This window comes from Chenopodium album, chromosome 7 (genome assembly GCF_948465745.1).
Source record: "Chenopodium album chromosome 7, dcCheAlbu1.1, whole genome shotgun sequence".
NCBI classification, from domain to species: domain Eukaryota; kingdom Viridiplantae; phylum Streptophyta; class Magnoliopsida; order Caryophyllales; family Amaranthaceae; genus Chenopodium; species Chenopodium album.
In genome coordinates, this window is record NC_137840.1 from 18,153,938 (window position 1) to 18,171,491 (window position 17,554).

General features: G+C 34.9%; 1 protein-coding gene across 1 annotated transcript; it reads right to left on the bottom strand.

Moving 5' to 3' along the window:
* Nucleotides 1-14,269: 14,269 nt before the first annotated feature.
* Nucleotides 14,270-16,697, bottom strand: LOC145640959 (uncharacterized). The gene is made up of 5 exons (XM_081692183.1): nt 16,128-16,697; nt 15,791-16,030; nt 15,635-15,700; nt 14,686-14,751; nt 14,270-14,368 (listed from the first exon to the last, which is right to left on the bottom strand). Exons 1-5 carry the CDS (start codon nt 16,695-16,697, stop codon nt 14,270-14,272), a joined length of 1,041 nt encoding a protein of 346 aa, XP_081548309.1.
* Nucleotides 16,698-17,554: the final 857 nt, after the last annotated feature.

Consider the following 17,554-nt stretch of genomic DNA (forward strand, 5'->3'; position numbering starts at 1 on the left):
CTAATTTGAGCTTCCAATGTAGCAATAGGCGATTCGAAAGGTGTAGAAAGTTGAGGCTCAACAATAGAAGAAGAAGTACAACAAAGATTGGAAGAATTAACATTAAGATCATGAGCATATACATCACATTGGGGAATGGAAGCACAATCAAACATATGAGATTTGTCAATTTGAGCTTGCACCTCATTATCATGAACAAAAGAAGAAATAGAATTGAAAGCACTTTTTCTAGGTTCACTAATGGGATCATGTGACACATCATAGTAAATCATGTTAAAATTAGAAGAATCAACACATTGCACATCAAAATTAGAAACATGATTACCCTTATTAAGAACATCCCAAGCAAACCAATCATAAAAATCCTAAGCATACTCAATTGACAATGCTCTAAATCTACCATTATGCATGCATTCAACTTCATTCTTAGTTTGTTCATTCAAACCAAAATAACAAATCTTACAAGCCTCCCAAAGACTATAACAATGATAGTCAAGAAAGCCTTTAAGTCTATGGAAATATTCACAAAAAAAAGGCTCATTATCATATTGAGAAAAAGATAGATATGCCATTTTTTTTACAAAGCAAACAAAAATCAAATAAAAGAAAAGTATATACAAAGATCTAGACTCAAGCAATCAAAAACACCATAACATAAACACCGTTCCCCAGCTACGGCGCCATTTTGACGAGGGGTGAGCAAGGTCGTTGAAACTAATCCTCCCTCGGTCAAACTAAATTTATGAACATTTAACCAACCTAAATACTAGTATAGAGGCAAGTCAAGGGTCGTAACCAAAGGAACGATATTGTTCAAGCGCTCCCAATTATGCGCCTAAGCTAAGTCGATGACAATGATAAAGAGAGAACACTAACCAACTACCAAACAAAAAGAAACAAAAAAAAAAAGCACTAGAAACGGGGATCAACAAGTAATCATGACAATTGTAGCAACTCGAGAACAATATGCAAATAAATGGTTGCGAGGACTAATGGCAAACTCAATAAAAAGTGCTTGACAAGCTATCTCCTAGAGGTCTAACTAGCGCCAACTACGAGAGACACTAACTAAGAACGTCACAAATCAAACTCAATCGACAATTATAAGCTACAAATAAATGGTCCGTATTAATGTAGACTCACAATGCAATATAGTTTAATTCTCAAGGCCTAATCGGATTACACACATGCAAATTGCATTAATCACTTTAATCTCAACAATTAATCAACATAATCCCCAAATTAAGCACAATCAATCAATCATATAATTTTCACCCTATAGTCACAAACAACTAAAGAAATCAAGACTCATCAAAATATGAAGAACAATTACACTAATCAAAGATCAAATCATCAAAATCAAACCAAACAAATAAGAAATCAAACAAAGCAATAAAATGAGATAGAATTAGAAATCCTCATTAATTGATTTGATGACTTTCAATACAATTGTTACCTTGAATCTTCAATCACTCAAATCACTATTGAAATTCCTCACTTTCTCTTTCTAAATACTACTTCTAAAACTAACCCTAAAACTTGAGAGAGAAGCTCTCAACTAAACTAAGAAAATGAGTTTTCTTTTAATCTAATTCTAATTGTTCCTCTCTCTAACCCAAAAATGGGTATTTATAATTTCAAGGATAAAAGAAAATAAAAGAAAATAAAAGAGAAAAGAAAACAAAAGAAAAATAAAAGAAAAAGAAATGAAAAAAGAAAAGAAAAGAAAAGAAAAGGAAAATAAAATGAAAATAAAAAAGGAATTAAAAGAAAGAAAATTAAAAAAGAATAATAAAAGAAAATGAAATCAGGGGATAAGAACTTCGCTGCTCCAACAAATGGAAATAATCCCATGCTTCGCACAACCATTACCCAAATCACAAACCATCACAACCGTTCGATCATTAGTCAATCAAAATTAACAGCCCTAATTAATACCTAGCTGTGCGCGACCGCGATTAATGAATGCGCGCCAGCGTTCGATAGGAGGCTGCTTAGAGGTGCTTGCGGGGCTGCTAGCTGCAGTGGTGAAGATGGAGCAGGGGCAGCAGCTATTTTGTGTGGTGGTGGAGGAATTGGGAGCTGTGGTGGCTGCGGTTTGCGGAGGTAGAAGGTGACTTTGATGTTGCGGGATAAGGGTAGTGCTGGTCGCGTGGTGGCGGATTGGCTGCAATTGGTGGCGGAATAATTGATGTTGGTATTGCGTGGTGGTGTAGGGGCATAAATGATTGCGGCTGTTTGGAGCTAAAGGTGGAGCTGGGGCAGCAGCTTAGCTGGTGGAGTTAGAGGAGTTTTGCGAGGAGGCTGCTCGGCAGTGGCGATTCCAAGCTGAACCCATACTGGATCTGGAAAAAAACGAATAGGTTTTTTTTTTTTTTTTACAGAAAAATACTTAAAACAACGGCTATATATTAAACTATGCAAGTATTATAACTAGATAATGTGCGGAAAAATGGGAATGAGCGTCAGCATTCAATTAGTGGGCTTTCTTTATCTTTTGGAGGCTTGTATCTATTCTTCATTTTAAGTATAGCTTTTTAATTTAGGAAAAATGGAAATTAATAATCCAACATTTGCTACTTCTGCTCAAAGTAATCCCACTTCTTCGAAATTTGGAAACAATTCCACTTTTATACCCCATATTCTCAACACGGGTCTTTTTACCTCCAACCTGTTCAACCGGTTAATTTTTTAATTTTTTATTTTTTATTTTTCACCTTTCATCTCTCTTTCCACCCCAAAACTTCTTTCATGGCAACCCCCTCCATCACCACCATGGGCACCGCCTCATCACCACCTACTCCACCGGCCCAACCAGAACAAAACTAGCCTAACTCTACCAGCATCAGCCACCTGAACCAAACCCCCACCACCACCAGCCGCCAGAAAATAACTCCCACCATCAGCAGCCACCTGAATTGAACCCCCACCACTAGCAGTCACGTGAACCGAACCCCCACCCCTGAACAAAACTAGCCCCAACCTCCACCACCAACGACCACCTGAACTGAACCCTACCTCCAACTTCATTGCCACCCCGAAATCCTACCTAGCCACTTCCATCGACCGACCCCGTCAAATTGAAAGCCCACCTCACCCCGACCCCCACCTCGTCAAATTGAAAGTTTGGAATTGGGTTTTGATTTGTCATTTTTCTGGTTATTCGTGACTTTTGTAAGAAATTTGTGATAATTTGCCAATTTTCAAAGCTTTAATTTGGTGGGGTTAAGATGATTAATTAGCTATTGAAGTATAATGATGATAAATCCCCTTTGTTTGCTAATTCTTAAAACTATTTGATTGTATGAATAATAAAAGCTAAAATTCATCACAAGAGATTGACTGTATTAATTGTTGTAATACAATCGGGGAAGGGGAAATAAGGAAGAGTGAAGGGGAGGGAGTCCGACGACGTACAGCATGGAAGGGGAGGGAATCGAAGAAGGGGCGGGCATAAGGTTGCGCTGTTTCGGCTGGAGCCGATGACAAGGTCCGACGGTGTAGCTAGGTTTTACGCCAGCGAGGTCCGGCAGGGGAAGGGTGCTCCGGCAAGGAAAAGGGGTTCCGGCAAGAAAATGAAGGGGAAAGAGGATTTTTTTTTATTTTTTGTTTTTAAAAATCTTTTATTATTTTACATAAAATTATTTAAAATGATCAATCAGAAGGTGACACGTGTCAAGTCACCTTCTGAAACAGGTTACCAAATTTATAAACCGGTAAAAGGCTCATTTTGAGAATATAAGGTATAAAGGTGGGATTATTTCTAGATTTCGAAAACGCGGGATTGTTTTGAGCAGAAATAGTAAAGGTGGGATTATTAGTTTCTATTTTTCCTTTAATTTATTTATTTTAAAGTTTTAAATAGTCAATTAAACTCAAAAATTGTTACTTATATTATTAATTGAATAATTGAACTTGTGAATGCTTGATTGGATTTGTACAATTGTTAATTAATAGGAGTAAATTGGTAATTGAATAAATGATATGAATTTTAAAACAGTGAAATCAAAATCCGTGAAGTAGAAAGTAGAATGTTAATACGTATGTACTCTAGCATTGTGTTTTACAGTTTGGATATGAAAGGCTTAGAGTATTTTTGGAAAGAACGTGTGTCAAAATTGCAAAAATCGTATAAAGACGAGTTCAATTGTAATTTAGTTAAAGTTTTTTGTTTTGCTGTTGTAATTTACATGTATTGTGCACACCCAAATTAAAATGCAAAATTTTGTTTGAATTATGACATTTGATATCGCTGTATTAATTTGGAGAATCCGAACCCATAACGAGCAATTCCTGGAATCGCCACTGCTACTCGGGTTGTTGCGCTGCTGCTTGGTGTGAGTTGGTGGTGTGAAGAGGGCAGCAAGCTGTTGGAGCAGGGGAATGAATTGGGGAACAGGAGAAATGCTTGTTAAGGTTGAGTAGCCAGTGGGCAAGAGCATCGTCCTCACAGCTTGCTCGTGATGAACACTATAGTAGGCAGTTCCAAAACATGAAAATTTCATCATACACCCAGCATGGTACACCCGGTCAAAATACATGAGTTATAAAAACGCGGAAAGAACATTGTATACATATACAAAGTACACGAGCAAAAAAAAAAAATTCAGAAGATTCCCCTCTTGATTTAAAAGATTGATTTGTTCTTTTTATTCCTTGATTCATTATTTTTCATATTACTTTTGATAAATAAAATTTCATTTTTAATGTTAAGAGAAAGAAATTGGGTTTATAAAGAGAGACTATGGTAAAATTTGAATTTGAAAGTGATTTAATGTTATTTTGAAGTTGATTTTATCGTTTTGATGAATCATTTAATTGAAAGATCGATGTAATCGACAAATTCGTTGTTGAGAGAAAAGGTATTTTCAAATATTTTTTGTTATCAATTTTCATGTATTGGTGTTATATTCTAAGGTTGAAGATGATGTTCTTCCTATTTTGATGAATGTTCTTTTATCATTTTCATTTAATTGCAATGAAATAGGTATTTTGTAAGTCTGATCAATATGTTCTTTGAGTCTAAATATATATTCTTTACAATACAAATAATGTTCTTTAAGGTAATATATATTAATCATGTTCTTTGGTTATAATAATACAAATTATGTTCTTTCGGTATAATAATACAAATTATGTTCTTTTTACCTATATAATACGTTCTTATATTTTAAATTTCGAATATTTTAAATTTAAGAAAGAAATTTTGAATAATATTTGTATAAAATTAATTTTAGATAGAGAAATATTTTATATCTGAATATTTTCTGATTCAAATGTAATAATTTGAAATGATTTGACGTTAAATTATCGATAAAACTCAATTCATAATTATGTTTTACCTTTTTTATAACAAGAATCTCATAATATACTGTGTTCTTTATATTTTAGTGATATGTTCTTTTATAAACTCATGATGTACTATATAATTATGTGCTATGTTCTTTCCGCTTAAATTTGGGTTTACCATGTGCATGGTACACTCGGGGATACAAACAACCAATTACTAAAACACTTCCACTGTGGGTTCAACACTACCCGACTTGAGAGCGTGGCTTTGCAAGCGCAAGGAGTTGAACTTGGAACATCCACCTACAAAACACAAATGAAACCGAGGAAAAAATGAAGTAAAATGAACTCAAAATTAACAAACAAAATTAAAAGAAATAAAATGAAAATGAAAAGAATAAAAGAAAGAAAATATTATAAAATTAAAAGATATTAAAGGAAAGAAAATGAAATAAAATGAAAATGAAAATGAAATACAATAAACTCAAATAAAATAAAACTAAATCTATAAAATCTAAAATAAAGGAAAAGCAACTTAAATAACGAAAATAAAACAAATAAAGGAGAAAATTCTAGAAAAACCATCAAAATGCACAAAAGCCACAAAACAAGAGAAGAAAGGTAAAATATAGAGAAAAAGCATAAACTAAACATTAATTGAGAAAGAAAGCTCTGACACCCATCAGATCCTTACACCAACATATGTGGTACCCCGACGCTGCAACCCTCGCAGACTTGGTACGAACTCGACTCGAGCCCAGTCACACCAGCTAGCACCGATAGGAAAGTTGTGGACCGCTCCCCGACGCTGTTGTGGGCTAATCTTGGAAAAAGTACTCGTAGAACCATAGCTACAACAAGAATAATGTTTAAGTACATGAGCCAAACTAGTAAAAGCAAAACACGAAGAAAAAGGATCGCACCTGTACAACCCTCTAAACACCAAAAACGGCAATGGGAGACTATTCGTTTAGCTGCCTACAACCATGACGTAGGGATGAGAGTATATCAGCATATCCTAGACTAGCCCAACTCAAGGAGCCTATCTCAATAATTGTTGTTGCAGACGGTAGGTAACACAAGAGCGCTCGAGAACTCCTATCATGAGAAAGAGTCCCAGAAATAAGGATCACGATGAAGATACGTACTAGTTGCTCAGGTGTCGTCTTAGAAATATCAAAACCATGGGGTAGAATAGAAGCCAACTCTGACCACTCACTCATAGAACTACCCCGAGGCACCAGCGGAGTTCCGATATGGCGAACGATCGGGCCTAACAAGTCCGCAACCTCACTCGCCCCCTAAGCTAAGTGAGGTCAAGTATCTGCTGAACGAGTCGATCAGTAAAGCGCGAGTGTAGGGAATATTTCAAGCATTATCCCTAACTTGAACCCCATTGTGATCATACACTAAAGTACGGTGGCGTCCAAAGGGAAAGAAGATAGAGCAAAAGAGTCGCGAACAAGTTTTAGGAACTTGTAAACCGTTCACGAGGTGAAGGTTACACCCCTTAACGATCCAGGAGATCGTCAACTCCAATAGGTCTAGAACCATGACCGGTAGTTCGGGGATGAATGTACAAATCCAACCTAAAAGAGATTGAACCTGCCCTAATAATAGGCCTCTACTTTATTCTGATCGTATTCATGTGCGCCTTGTGACTAACATACAATCAATAGGTTTACCCTAAACCTGTTTATCTATGTTGGTTGAATATTAATGCACACATAAAACTATTATTGACCATCACTTGAATTATAATCATATTAACCCTAAATAAGATTATTAATTATCTTATATAAGCGTGATTACAATTACCAATTCCCTTTAAACATGCATAAAAGGTATGATCAAGCAATAACAATAATATCAAGCAACATAATAATAATCATCAAAATAATAATTATAACCATAATAATAATAATTAAAATAATCATATCAACGCTAAAGCATAATAATAGCAAGATCCTAGGCATGATACTAACAAGATTAATAACAAACCCTAGCATTTCACTAAGCAATAAAAATCAAAGCTTTAAACCTAACATGATACTAATATGAATATTAGGAAAGAAAATAAAAGGCATCACAGGAATCATGATTGATATAAGCAAATCACCCTAAATATCAAACTAAAAAATGCATTATAACATGATACTAGGAACATCCTAAACATGATACTAGGAATCAATAAAACATCCTAACATGATACTAGGAATTAAAATAACAATCTAAGCATGATTTCTATATCATAAAATCAGTAAATCAATTAAAGCACTTACTTGGATGTCTCGTACCTCTTTCTAATAACCAAATACACACGTTAGTAACTTCAAGGAAAGTAATAAACAAATAATTAAATTAAATAATTGAAATAAAGATTTGAGACCAAACCCTCAGAAATTAAAACCTTTCATGTCTAGGGCGAACGCAACTTCGAACAATGCTAGGTGTGTCTAGTGCTAATGTATGAGGAATTGTGTTTGTAAAAGGGTTGGTTTAGAAAGTGAGAGAGAAAGAGAAAGTAATCAAGAGATTCTTGATGAGAATTGGTGATTGAAAAAGGGGAGATATGACCTCTATTTATAGAAAAAAAAGAGGGTCGAAAAATAAAGAAGAGAATCCGAATTCGAATCGAAATAAAACTCGATGGACAACAGTTTTTGCGGATTTTGTTTTTATCATATCTTTGTTCCAGAAGTTCAAATAAGGCATATAATATGTCGTTGGAAAGCTCTTTAAGTATAATTTCCAACCAAATTAAAATCAGATTAAAAAATGTTGTAGATAAAAAGATATGGATGAAATAGTAGGACGGTGTCAGTTTTGGATAAAGTTTCATATCTCATTCATATCTTTTCGTTATAACTCGGATTTAATATTATAATATATCATTGGAAAGATAACTTCAAGATCTATCCAGCCATATAAAATTTTGATAAAGATTACGTGGCACAAAAATAATATCTGACTGTCTTTGAATATCTTTAAATTCGAATAGAATTAGGATTTAAAAAAGGAAAGTTTTTATTTAACTCAAATTCTTTAATCTTATCTTTTCAAAAAGGATAATTAAGATCTTTAAGAAACTTATAGAAGCTGCTAATTAATCCTAATTATTTTAGGAATAGGATTAAACCTTTGGACCCTCTACATGATCATTTGGTCGTAGGTAAAATCCGGTTTGGGCCCAGTTAAGTATTTTGGCCATAACTTCCTCATTATTCATCGGAATTGGGCTTATAATATATAGTTGGAAAGGTCTTTTCAAACTCCATCCAACTAAACCATTATTGGACCCATATCATGGACCAAACTAAACTGGAATGCACGTTTTTCTAAAATAGGTTAAGGAAAGAAATATTTTCAAAAACAGTAAGAAGAGATATTTTAATAAAAACATCCTCATCACTAGAATTTTCACACTTTCGCTTTGTTCGATAATCAAATGACGTGAAAGGTATTCATCACTGGGTTTGGTTTTGGGGAGACACATTTGGGTGTCTACAGCGGGCTGCTGATCATGTTGAAATAGAGATGAGTCACCGTTATTTTCCCCCAAGAGAAGTGCTACGTGTTCGTAATATCCCAAAAATACTCCAACAACGCACATCTATCGAACAACAGCTTTGGAAGCTGCGAAATCACACATTCGATGATTAAAAATTTCCTAAACCAGTAGACTCCCACAATGCGTTGGTAACAGGATCTCCTGTGATGAGTCCGCATAGCCGGGGAATCAAGTCTCTATCCCCTTAATCATGATGGATAAGTACACCATCGACTAATCCGGCAAGCGGACGATGAGAAACATGGTTCTCACGGCTGAAAACTAACTCATCTGGTGTCCACGAGGGTGGGGTCCACCTTCCCTTCTCGTAGAGAGGCGAGGCTCAAACTCCAAAGTATCATCTATATCCTTGGGAACAAAGGGAGTATCCTTTCTTAAAGCCTGACGCCGGCCACGGGTAGAAATATATCGGTCTCATTGTCTAGGCACGCTATTATGTTAAAAGATGATTAAAATTTAATTACTTAGCATCATTTCCTCAGTTATTTTGTTATTTATTCAAAATAGCTTGACGGCTACCTTGAGCTGCATTTTCCGCTATACACTAATACTACAGTTTGCCCTAGAGTAGCATGTTTTACCTTGATTTGCATTTTCCGTTATACACTAATGCTACACTAATACACTAGTCGCATGATACTATGTTCTCCATGACAATGTCGTACGTGCATAAAACAACCCGTGTTTTGAAATTGCACAAAAATAACATATCGCCAAATAATAGCATATTTTACAAGATCTACAAGAATTATATAATCAATTCAAATGCAAGAAAAAATAAGAATCAACAACGAATAACAAGAACATTACTTCACGCAAAAAGTAGTACTAAAAATGGTGATTTGTTAATTTCTTCACCAAATCATGCAAACTTGGTCTCAAATCTCTCATAAACTAACATACATACTTAAACAAGCAAAATCATAGCTAGAATTTTGACATAAAAGCTCAAAATAAAAAAAAACCTCCAGTTTGATTTACCAAGGGCACTACTACAAAACTTGAAAAAGAGACCCCTAATAAAAGACCCGTTATTTGAATAATGGGTTTGTTTGGTATAAAAGATCACATATTAATTATAACGGGTCTCTTATATGTATTAGAATAAAAAACCATAGATATAAGAGACCCGTTGTTAAATCTGACGGGTCTTTTACCTTTACTCATGAATCTTGACTGCAATAAAATGCCTCTTTTTATTTAAGTCATTCTCTCTCTTCAAACCCTAACTCTAAACTAAAATCCTCATCCTCTCTTTGAACCTGTTCCGCCGTCACTCTCTCTTCCTTAGTTTCCTGCTTGCTCTTTCCCCTCTCAATTTTCTCAGGTTTCAAAAAAAATGCCAAGTTAATTATATGAAGATGTGGTAAACAAGCCATATGAAGAAATATAAATACTACCGGCACTCATTAATTTCAATGGCGAATACCTCCATTTTTTCTGGTAAATAAGATTTTGTTTCGCTATTTTTCAATTGGTGAGGTATTATTCTTTTGGAATAATTTATACTATTAGATCTTCAAGGGATCTTCAAGGCTTTGAAAAATTATTCATCCTAATTTTTTTTAGACAAATTTTATCCATTGTCTTTGTCATAGTACCGAGTAAATACATATACAATTAGTTTTTCATTGTTATTTTCGATGTTTTATTGCAAATTTCTTTGATTGATTGGATGTTAATTGCGATGAACATACATGCAGAGTACAATACTGATTTCATGGTTGCAATAATTGTATGCTTTTATAAATTGGATTTATTGTGGCCTCTAGTTGCTTGTAAAGTGGTGATGTTTTATAATAATTTTTAGTGCTCTTCTATTTTCTTTGTTTTTGTAAATTATAATGGTTCATTATTTTGTTTTGTCAGATTGCTTGATTTCATCTCACAAAATTATCAAACGAAGCGAGAGAATGCAATACTCAAGCCTTTTTTTTTTTGAGGGAATGAATACTCAAGCCTTTATGTAATTACAATTGTAAAATTTAGTAACTTTGTTTTTTTATTTTTTTATTTTTTTATTTTTTAATTTGCTGGGATTTTATGTTGTTGTTTTTTTTTTTAATTAATTTATTTATTTTTGTTTCAAATCAATTTTTATTTAGCCCATTATTATTCTAGTGTTCTTGAAATGTAACGTACAAAAAAAAACGAAAATAAGTGTAACTTACAATATACTTCTAGTAGAATGAATTTTCTGCCATTTCGTATTTTGTATAAAGCGTAGAATACGAAAAATTCAAAATTTAAAAAAAACCAATTTATTTTTTTTAAAAAAAATTGAGAGCGAAGAGACCTGTTAACTAACATGACAGGTCTGTTTGATACCCACTAAACATACCCCATTTCTCAAATAACGGGTCTCTTTCCCTTCAAAACTATTAATTTCAAAACACATATAACAGACCCCGTATCACTGACAACAGCTCTTGTTGTCCTAAAAAACAGACCCCTTTCAATGAACGGGTCTCTTTATCAAAGAGACCCCTGAGATAGAGACCCGTTCTGAGGCGGTCTGTCAAGCATATTACAACGGGTCTCTTTGCCAATTTTTGTAGTAGTGGGGTTTCATGCGAAAATCGTTCGTTTGAAGCAAAATTTGAGACAAACAACAAGTAAACTTACATGGATCCTTGTAAGAATTCAAAAATCACTTTACAAGAAATTTGAGTGAAAATGGTAAAGAAATGAGGGAGAACGTGCGAATAACAGCGCAACAGCGAAGACAAAACTCAAACAGCAAAAAAAGTAAAGCTGAAATATGAAAGAAGCCGAAATTTGAATTTAAAGGAAAAACAAAAAAGCCGTGACACGAAATAATGTCTCGTGTCACGGTACCACCTGACGTGATGCGGCAAGATAACAGGATAAAGGGCGTAGAAATCGAAAAATTCGAGCACACGTGACTGTTTCAGTAGAAAAATTACCAAAATTACCATTCTACCCCTACCAAGCATCAAAGTCACGTTTCCGATATTTTAGATACCTAATACGGTCGAATATATTCGGCTTGAAGGTCTAATCATCTACAACCCATGTTTGGGGACAAGCGAACCATTTACAACCCACGTTCGAGGTCAAGAGAACCATTTACGGCCCATGTTCTGGGACAATCGAACCATCATATGTATTTAGTAATCATCTCCTAATGCAAATACGATTCACGTCGCAAGGTTCTTGATACACAGAGACTTGCAATCTCATTATCATACAAGTTTTTCCTCAAGCATGAAAAATTGTCGGTCGGTGCCACTTCTCAAGGCAAAGAAGTAAGCGATTATATCATCTATCAACTTTCCTCAAGCATGGAAAGTATCACAACCAACATCTTCCGGTTGATTTCTTCAAGATGAGAAAACTACCAAATTTATTTGCCACCGATACACTGGTGTCAAATACGTATTCTATCCCTTTACTTTTTTATCTATGGAACTAACATTTTTCCGCAGGTATCGACGTATAGAGAGTGATTTAGGGTCGCAGAACCTCTAAAATCAATTTCCGTCCCTATCGACTTCTTTGCCTATCGTTTTAGAAACTCACGTTTCTACAAACAAAGTCAAAGTTGGGGCCTCTAGACACCTATAAATGTCTCCCTTAAACCAAACACGACGATGAACATCCTGTCAATGCCACTATTGGTCAGGTTGAGTATTTGATTCCGGGAGTGCTTAAAATCAATGTTTAATTAAACTTAGGTTACAAAATAGTCAACGAACCATTCCTAATGTTTAGTCAAAACATGGTTTAATTTGTATTTTGGGCAGAACCCTTTTTAATTCATTTAGTATTATTTATTAATTTAGCCTGATTAATGAATAATAAACCGTAATAGCCCGAAACTCTAAAACGACACCTAAAAATACAAAGACAAATTAGGTTAAAAGTGCATTTGGACGGATTTCAGGAAAAACTGTACACCGTGACACGGCGCCACGTGTCGCGCTATAGTGGATGTTGCCGTAACGCGATCTCTTTTGTTGTGTCACGGCACGATTTTTATGCGTACTCTTCGCGTACAATTCTTCACGTGCTTTATCAGTTTTGCTGTATTTAGGGAAAAGCTATGTGTCGCGCCACAGTAAATAATAGCGTAACACAATGCCCAGTGACCGTGTCACGGCAGACACACCGCGTTAGGGTGCTCAAATAAGGGTTTATCTTCAGCTCTAGGGTTCCGTGCATCTTCCTATTCATTTCCTCTATAAATACGAGCCTTATTTCTACGATTCGAGGCATAAAATAATTCTCTCTTCTCTCTTCTATGCTCTAGCCTAAACACTGGCCTACCTTATTCTTTCACAATACTTCCCTAAAACACTCCTAGGAGTCTATACTTTACCCGATGTTTCATCCTTAAACCAAGGCGTGAAAGGTAGAAATGTTTAAGGGTTTGGTCCCAAATCAACCTTAATTTAATTTAATTTCAATTATTGTTTTATTAATTTCCTTGAATTTACTAATGCGTTTATAATTTTGTAGTTACATGCAAACAAAATCAAAGTAAGGAATAATGTTCCTTTTGTTTCTATTATTTTTCCAACAAGTTTTATTATGTTTGTCATATATTAATTGTTTAATATATGTTGATTCGCTTCCAAAGTTAATGTTGATTTTATTATATTTATCACTATGTTAAAGGGAATATGTAATCTAAAATCACGCCTAATAAAATAATTTGGACGGCTGGTTTAGGTTCCTTTTTAATCTTATTGTTTAATTAAGTTATCACGAATATTTAGAATTATATGGTGCATTAATATTTAACCAATTAAGCATAAAAATAGTTTGAAATAAATTGATTTGTTTTTCCATGCCTTTGAGATCACACGAAATCACTTTTCACTATAAGAATCGAGTAGAGGCCAATACGGGCGACTGTGAATCCATGACTCTCTTCGTATCATCATCATCGATTCTCCTTTTGTGGTTCTGAACCATATGGAGTTAGTAATCTCATGGATAATGAATGGGGTGTAACCTTCACGGGTCAATCGTTATTGCCTATTGTTGTCCCTTACGCGTGATTGCCTTAAATGATCCGTGAATGGTTTACAAGTTCTTAAAAAACTTGTTGGTGACTCCCTACTTTTCTTGTCCCTAATCGTATTATGTAATTCCCAGTTCCTAAAAGTGTCAAGCGCATTCACACATGCTTAACGTAGGCGCACTTCAGACGACGCCTACCAACATGCTTGCCATTTCATTTACAGAAGTCTGATTAAGTACTACATAAATTAATTTAGATACTTGCAAATGAAATAAAAGAATTGTCAATTTATCTTTCAATCTCACATTCTTCCTTTTTTTGTAATTTTTTTTTGGCTATTTCTTTACACGTCTTCACCTACCATATATTTGACCCTTATCTATTGCCAAAATAATATAAAAATTGAATATATAACAGATTCAAAGGCCAAGAAATGGAGGCATCCTTCCATAAGCTCCAACGTCTAGGCCATTGTAGGCGAGGGGGGCATACATCCACAAATCATCGGAGCTGAGCAGCTGCACAAATTAAGAAGTGTTAGTTGATCATTGTTTGACAAACTTGTTTATTGTAACACGCTTGTATATATGAAGAAGTAAATAAGTCTAAAGTTAATTACTTAAATAAATAATATTGATAAGAACTTGTAACAAGCTGCCAAATGACTCAATTAACGTTAATGACTAAGTGCGTTAAAAGAATTGGTATGTTATTATACTTTTATATCACTGAATGGTATACACTGAATTAAAATATTTCGGATGGTATATGATAAATAAAGTTAAAACTCAGTGGTATAGAGTTAGAATTCCAATAAATAAAAGTATTCACGTACCCGGATTTGTAGCTGCAAAAACTTTACATAATGAAATGCCTCTTCCAGCATTGTACTAATATCCACCTGCCAATAATATACATGAATAATATGATCACCACATACCTCAGCTCAATCTCTTCAAATATTTAGTTATTTATGGGGCTTTCCCAGTTGATCTTCATGATTAACATATTTTGTTAATCTAGTGCTTACTCATACTAGCCAGCTCATACTTGTGCTTCGTCAGCCGCTTAATCACCAAGAACGCAAGCCTAGATCCTAACTCCGTTTACTAACAGTAACAATAGTAGTGTTCAAGCTGCTTCCTCCATTGAAGCTACCATACCACAATCTTCATCATCTCCAATCTGCAACTAATAAACCGACCACCGACACCATCAATACCACCATTTCCAGCGGCTTTGCCGCCGAATTAAACGAAAACCCTAAGAAGAAAAGGTGAAATTAAGGGCTTGATTAACCCCAAAGGTTAAAGGTGACCATTTTTCCTTGAAATGACTAACCTAGGGAGCTTTTTCAAGAAGCTCTAGGACATAATTCTTGCCGACGTTGGCTGATGAGAGATCGATTTAAGTACGAACACCACCACCCGTTGCCGGAGTCATAGCTAGTTGTCGCCCAGCACTAATTTCAGTTTCATTGTCACCGCTACACCCTCCATCACCGGAGCTACTACACACCCGCCATTGTTGGGACTTTGAGAGAGAGGAGAGAGAAGGAGGGTGGGGATTTGGGGCTTTGAACTTAGTTGTTAACGTCATTATATTGCATAGCTGGCAATATGAACATGTCATTACATGTGCAATGACATTACTAACCTAACTTAATGAATGAAAAGACACTATCACCTCTATGATTGACAAATTATGTTAATCATGAAGATCAACTAGTATTTTCCCGTTATTTAATCATGTTAGTGAATTCAGTTAGGTGCATTAACACAAACCTTGGTTCCATTAGGCACGAGGTTCTGCAAGATTCTTAATCTCTCGTTGATTCTCATTCTCCTTTTCTGTAACATTTAATAGAATTAACATTAGAAAACCAGGAAGTTCAGAGCAACAGAGATTCTGTTTAACAGCATCGGTTTTAGGAAATTTACCCTTGCATAGAGGCTCTGTGGATCAGTTGCAGCACCCCTGCTGGCTCTTTTCTTACGTGTCGAGGTAGTAGACACGGTAATATTGGAAGTTGAATCTTCTGTTTCATTGATCTCTTCTGACACACAGGGGTTAGAGTAATTTGAGTATGAATCTGCGATTTCTTGGTTCCCCTTGGTATTTGCAGTTGGAGTCGCGTGCTTATCAGTTTTTTGTGTTGCTTTTCTCATGGACTTTTGAGTCTGAACAATTAGCAATCATAAAGAAACCGTCTCAATAAACATTGCTTACACTATTATCAACCGTATCATTTGTCAAACTTTTTGCATCAGTACTTACAGAATTTGAAATTCGGGCGTTCTTTTTGGGTGTTTCTATTAAGCTGGATCTTTCATCTTTATCATCGTCTGGAGCCACTGGCTCTTCACGCTTTCTCTTAAGGGTCAGCTCAGTGTTGGGTGATGACATATCAACACATTTGTTAGTATCGACAACGTTGTCAAGTGTAGAGGTGTCAATTTGAGTATCAATAGGAAACAATAAGCCTAAAGAGGCATCAATGTCCCCGTTCCCCATTGAGAAATCAATGCAGGATAAAATGTCAGTAGACACTAACAAATCATCAACACAGTGATCACTATTATTAGTATGACTCTTTGTTTCTAAGAAATTATGTGGAGGCTTAGAAATCCAACCACATAACGACGACAACGAATTCATATCAACATGAGGTTTAGTATGACTCTTTGTTTCTAAGAAACTTGATTGGAATGGATAAGCCGGACTATCATTGTCGTGCTTACTATCAGGAGAAAAGTAATCAAGATAACTAGCAGCGAGATCAGGGGACTCATCTACTGTAAAAAGTTTGCAAATCGATTCCCACTCTCCATCAAGGAACATCCCCATAGATTGTAGATTTCGCGCCTTTTCGTTATGCAAGGCAAAAACGATAAGGCCGAAGATCAAGAATAGACAAGTTGAAAGAAAGCTAGAGGACAGGAGAGGAGAGGATTATTCAATTGGAAATGTAGAATGTAAAGAATGAACTCATTGCATAACGACGAAAGACGACTTTATAGACATATTTATACTAAATGATGCATGTATAATAGAATGTCGTAGAGATTGGGTTCATTATTTTAATTGATCTTGAAACTCCAATGATTGATCTGAACTGGGTCTTTGTTCTTTGTAACTAATCTCTAGTACTATAAATGTGGGGCCAAACAACTGGTATATTACAACTCAGATATCATGCAACATTTCACAGGCCTGTAAAGATAAACGACTAATTTAAACCTTCCAAGGATGAAGAATCATGAACCAAGTATAATTAATTAATCATCGATTAAACTATATAATATAATTTTATTGACGTATATAAGTTAGGTAGTCTTACTGTGATGAGTTTAACGAATGAAGTAATTATAAAATTTTGTATTATTGTACAATTGAGAGAACGTGGGAAGTCTACTTGCATATATTTAATTAAGAAAATTCTGTTTACTAGATTAGAGCTAAAAAAAGCAAAGGACAACCAAGTGATGAGAACTAAATTAGGCTAAGTACCAATGGATTTAACTGATTTAAGACAACAGAATCACATAATTTGATCTGCTCTTTGGTTGGACAACATTCTCAATAAATATAGAATTTTTCTCCTTATTCAACAATTGTCTTATATTATTTACAACTTGCCTGACCTTTTTGTACATGGGTGACAAGGTGAGCAATCTGAGCATGGTACTAACTCTTTACGTTAC

What these genes read in the sequence shown, in the direction of transcription:
- LOC145640959 (XM_081692183.1), bottom strand. Translation starts at nt 16,697, where the DNA reads ATGGGGATGTTCCTTGATGGAGAGTGGGAATCGATTTGCAAACTTTTT. An exon ending in ACGCCCGAATTTCAAATTCT is followed by an intron (nt 16,031 to 16,127) that starts GTAAGTACTGAT and finishes CTAATTGTTCAG; the next exon opens with ACTCAAAAGTCCATGAGAAA. An exon ending in CACAGAGCCTCTATGCAAGG is followed by an intron (nt 15,701 to 15,790) that starts GTAAATTTCCTA and finishes TAAATGTTACAG; the next exon opens with AAAAGGAGAATGAGAATCAA.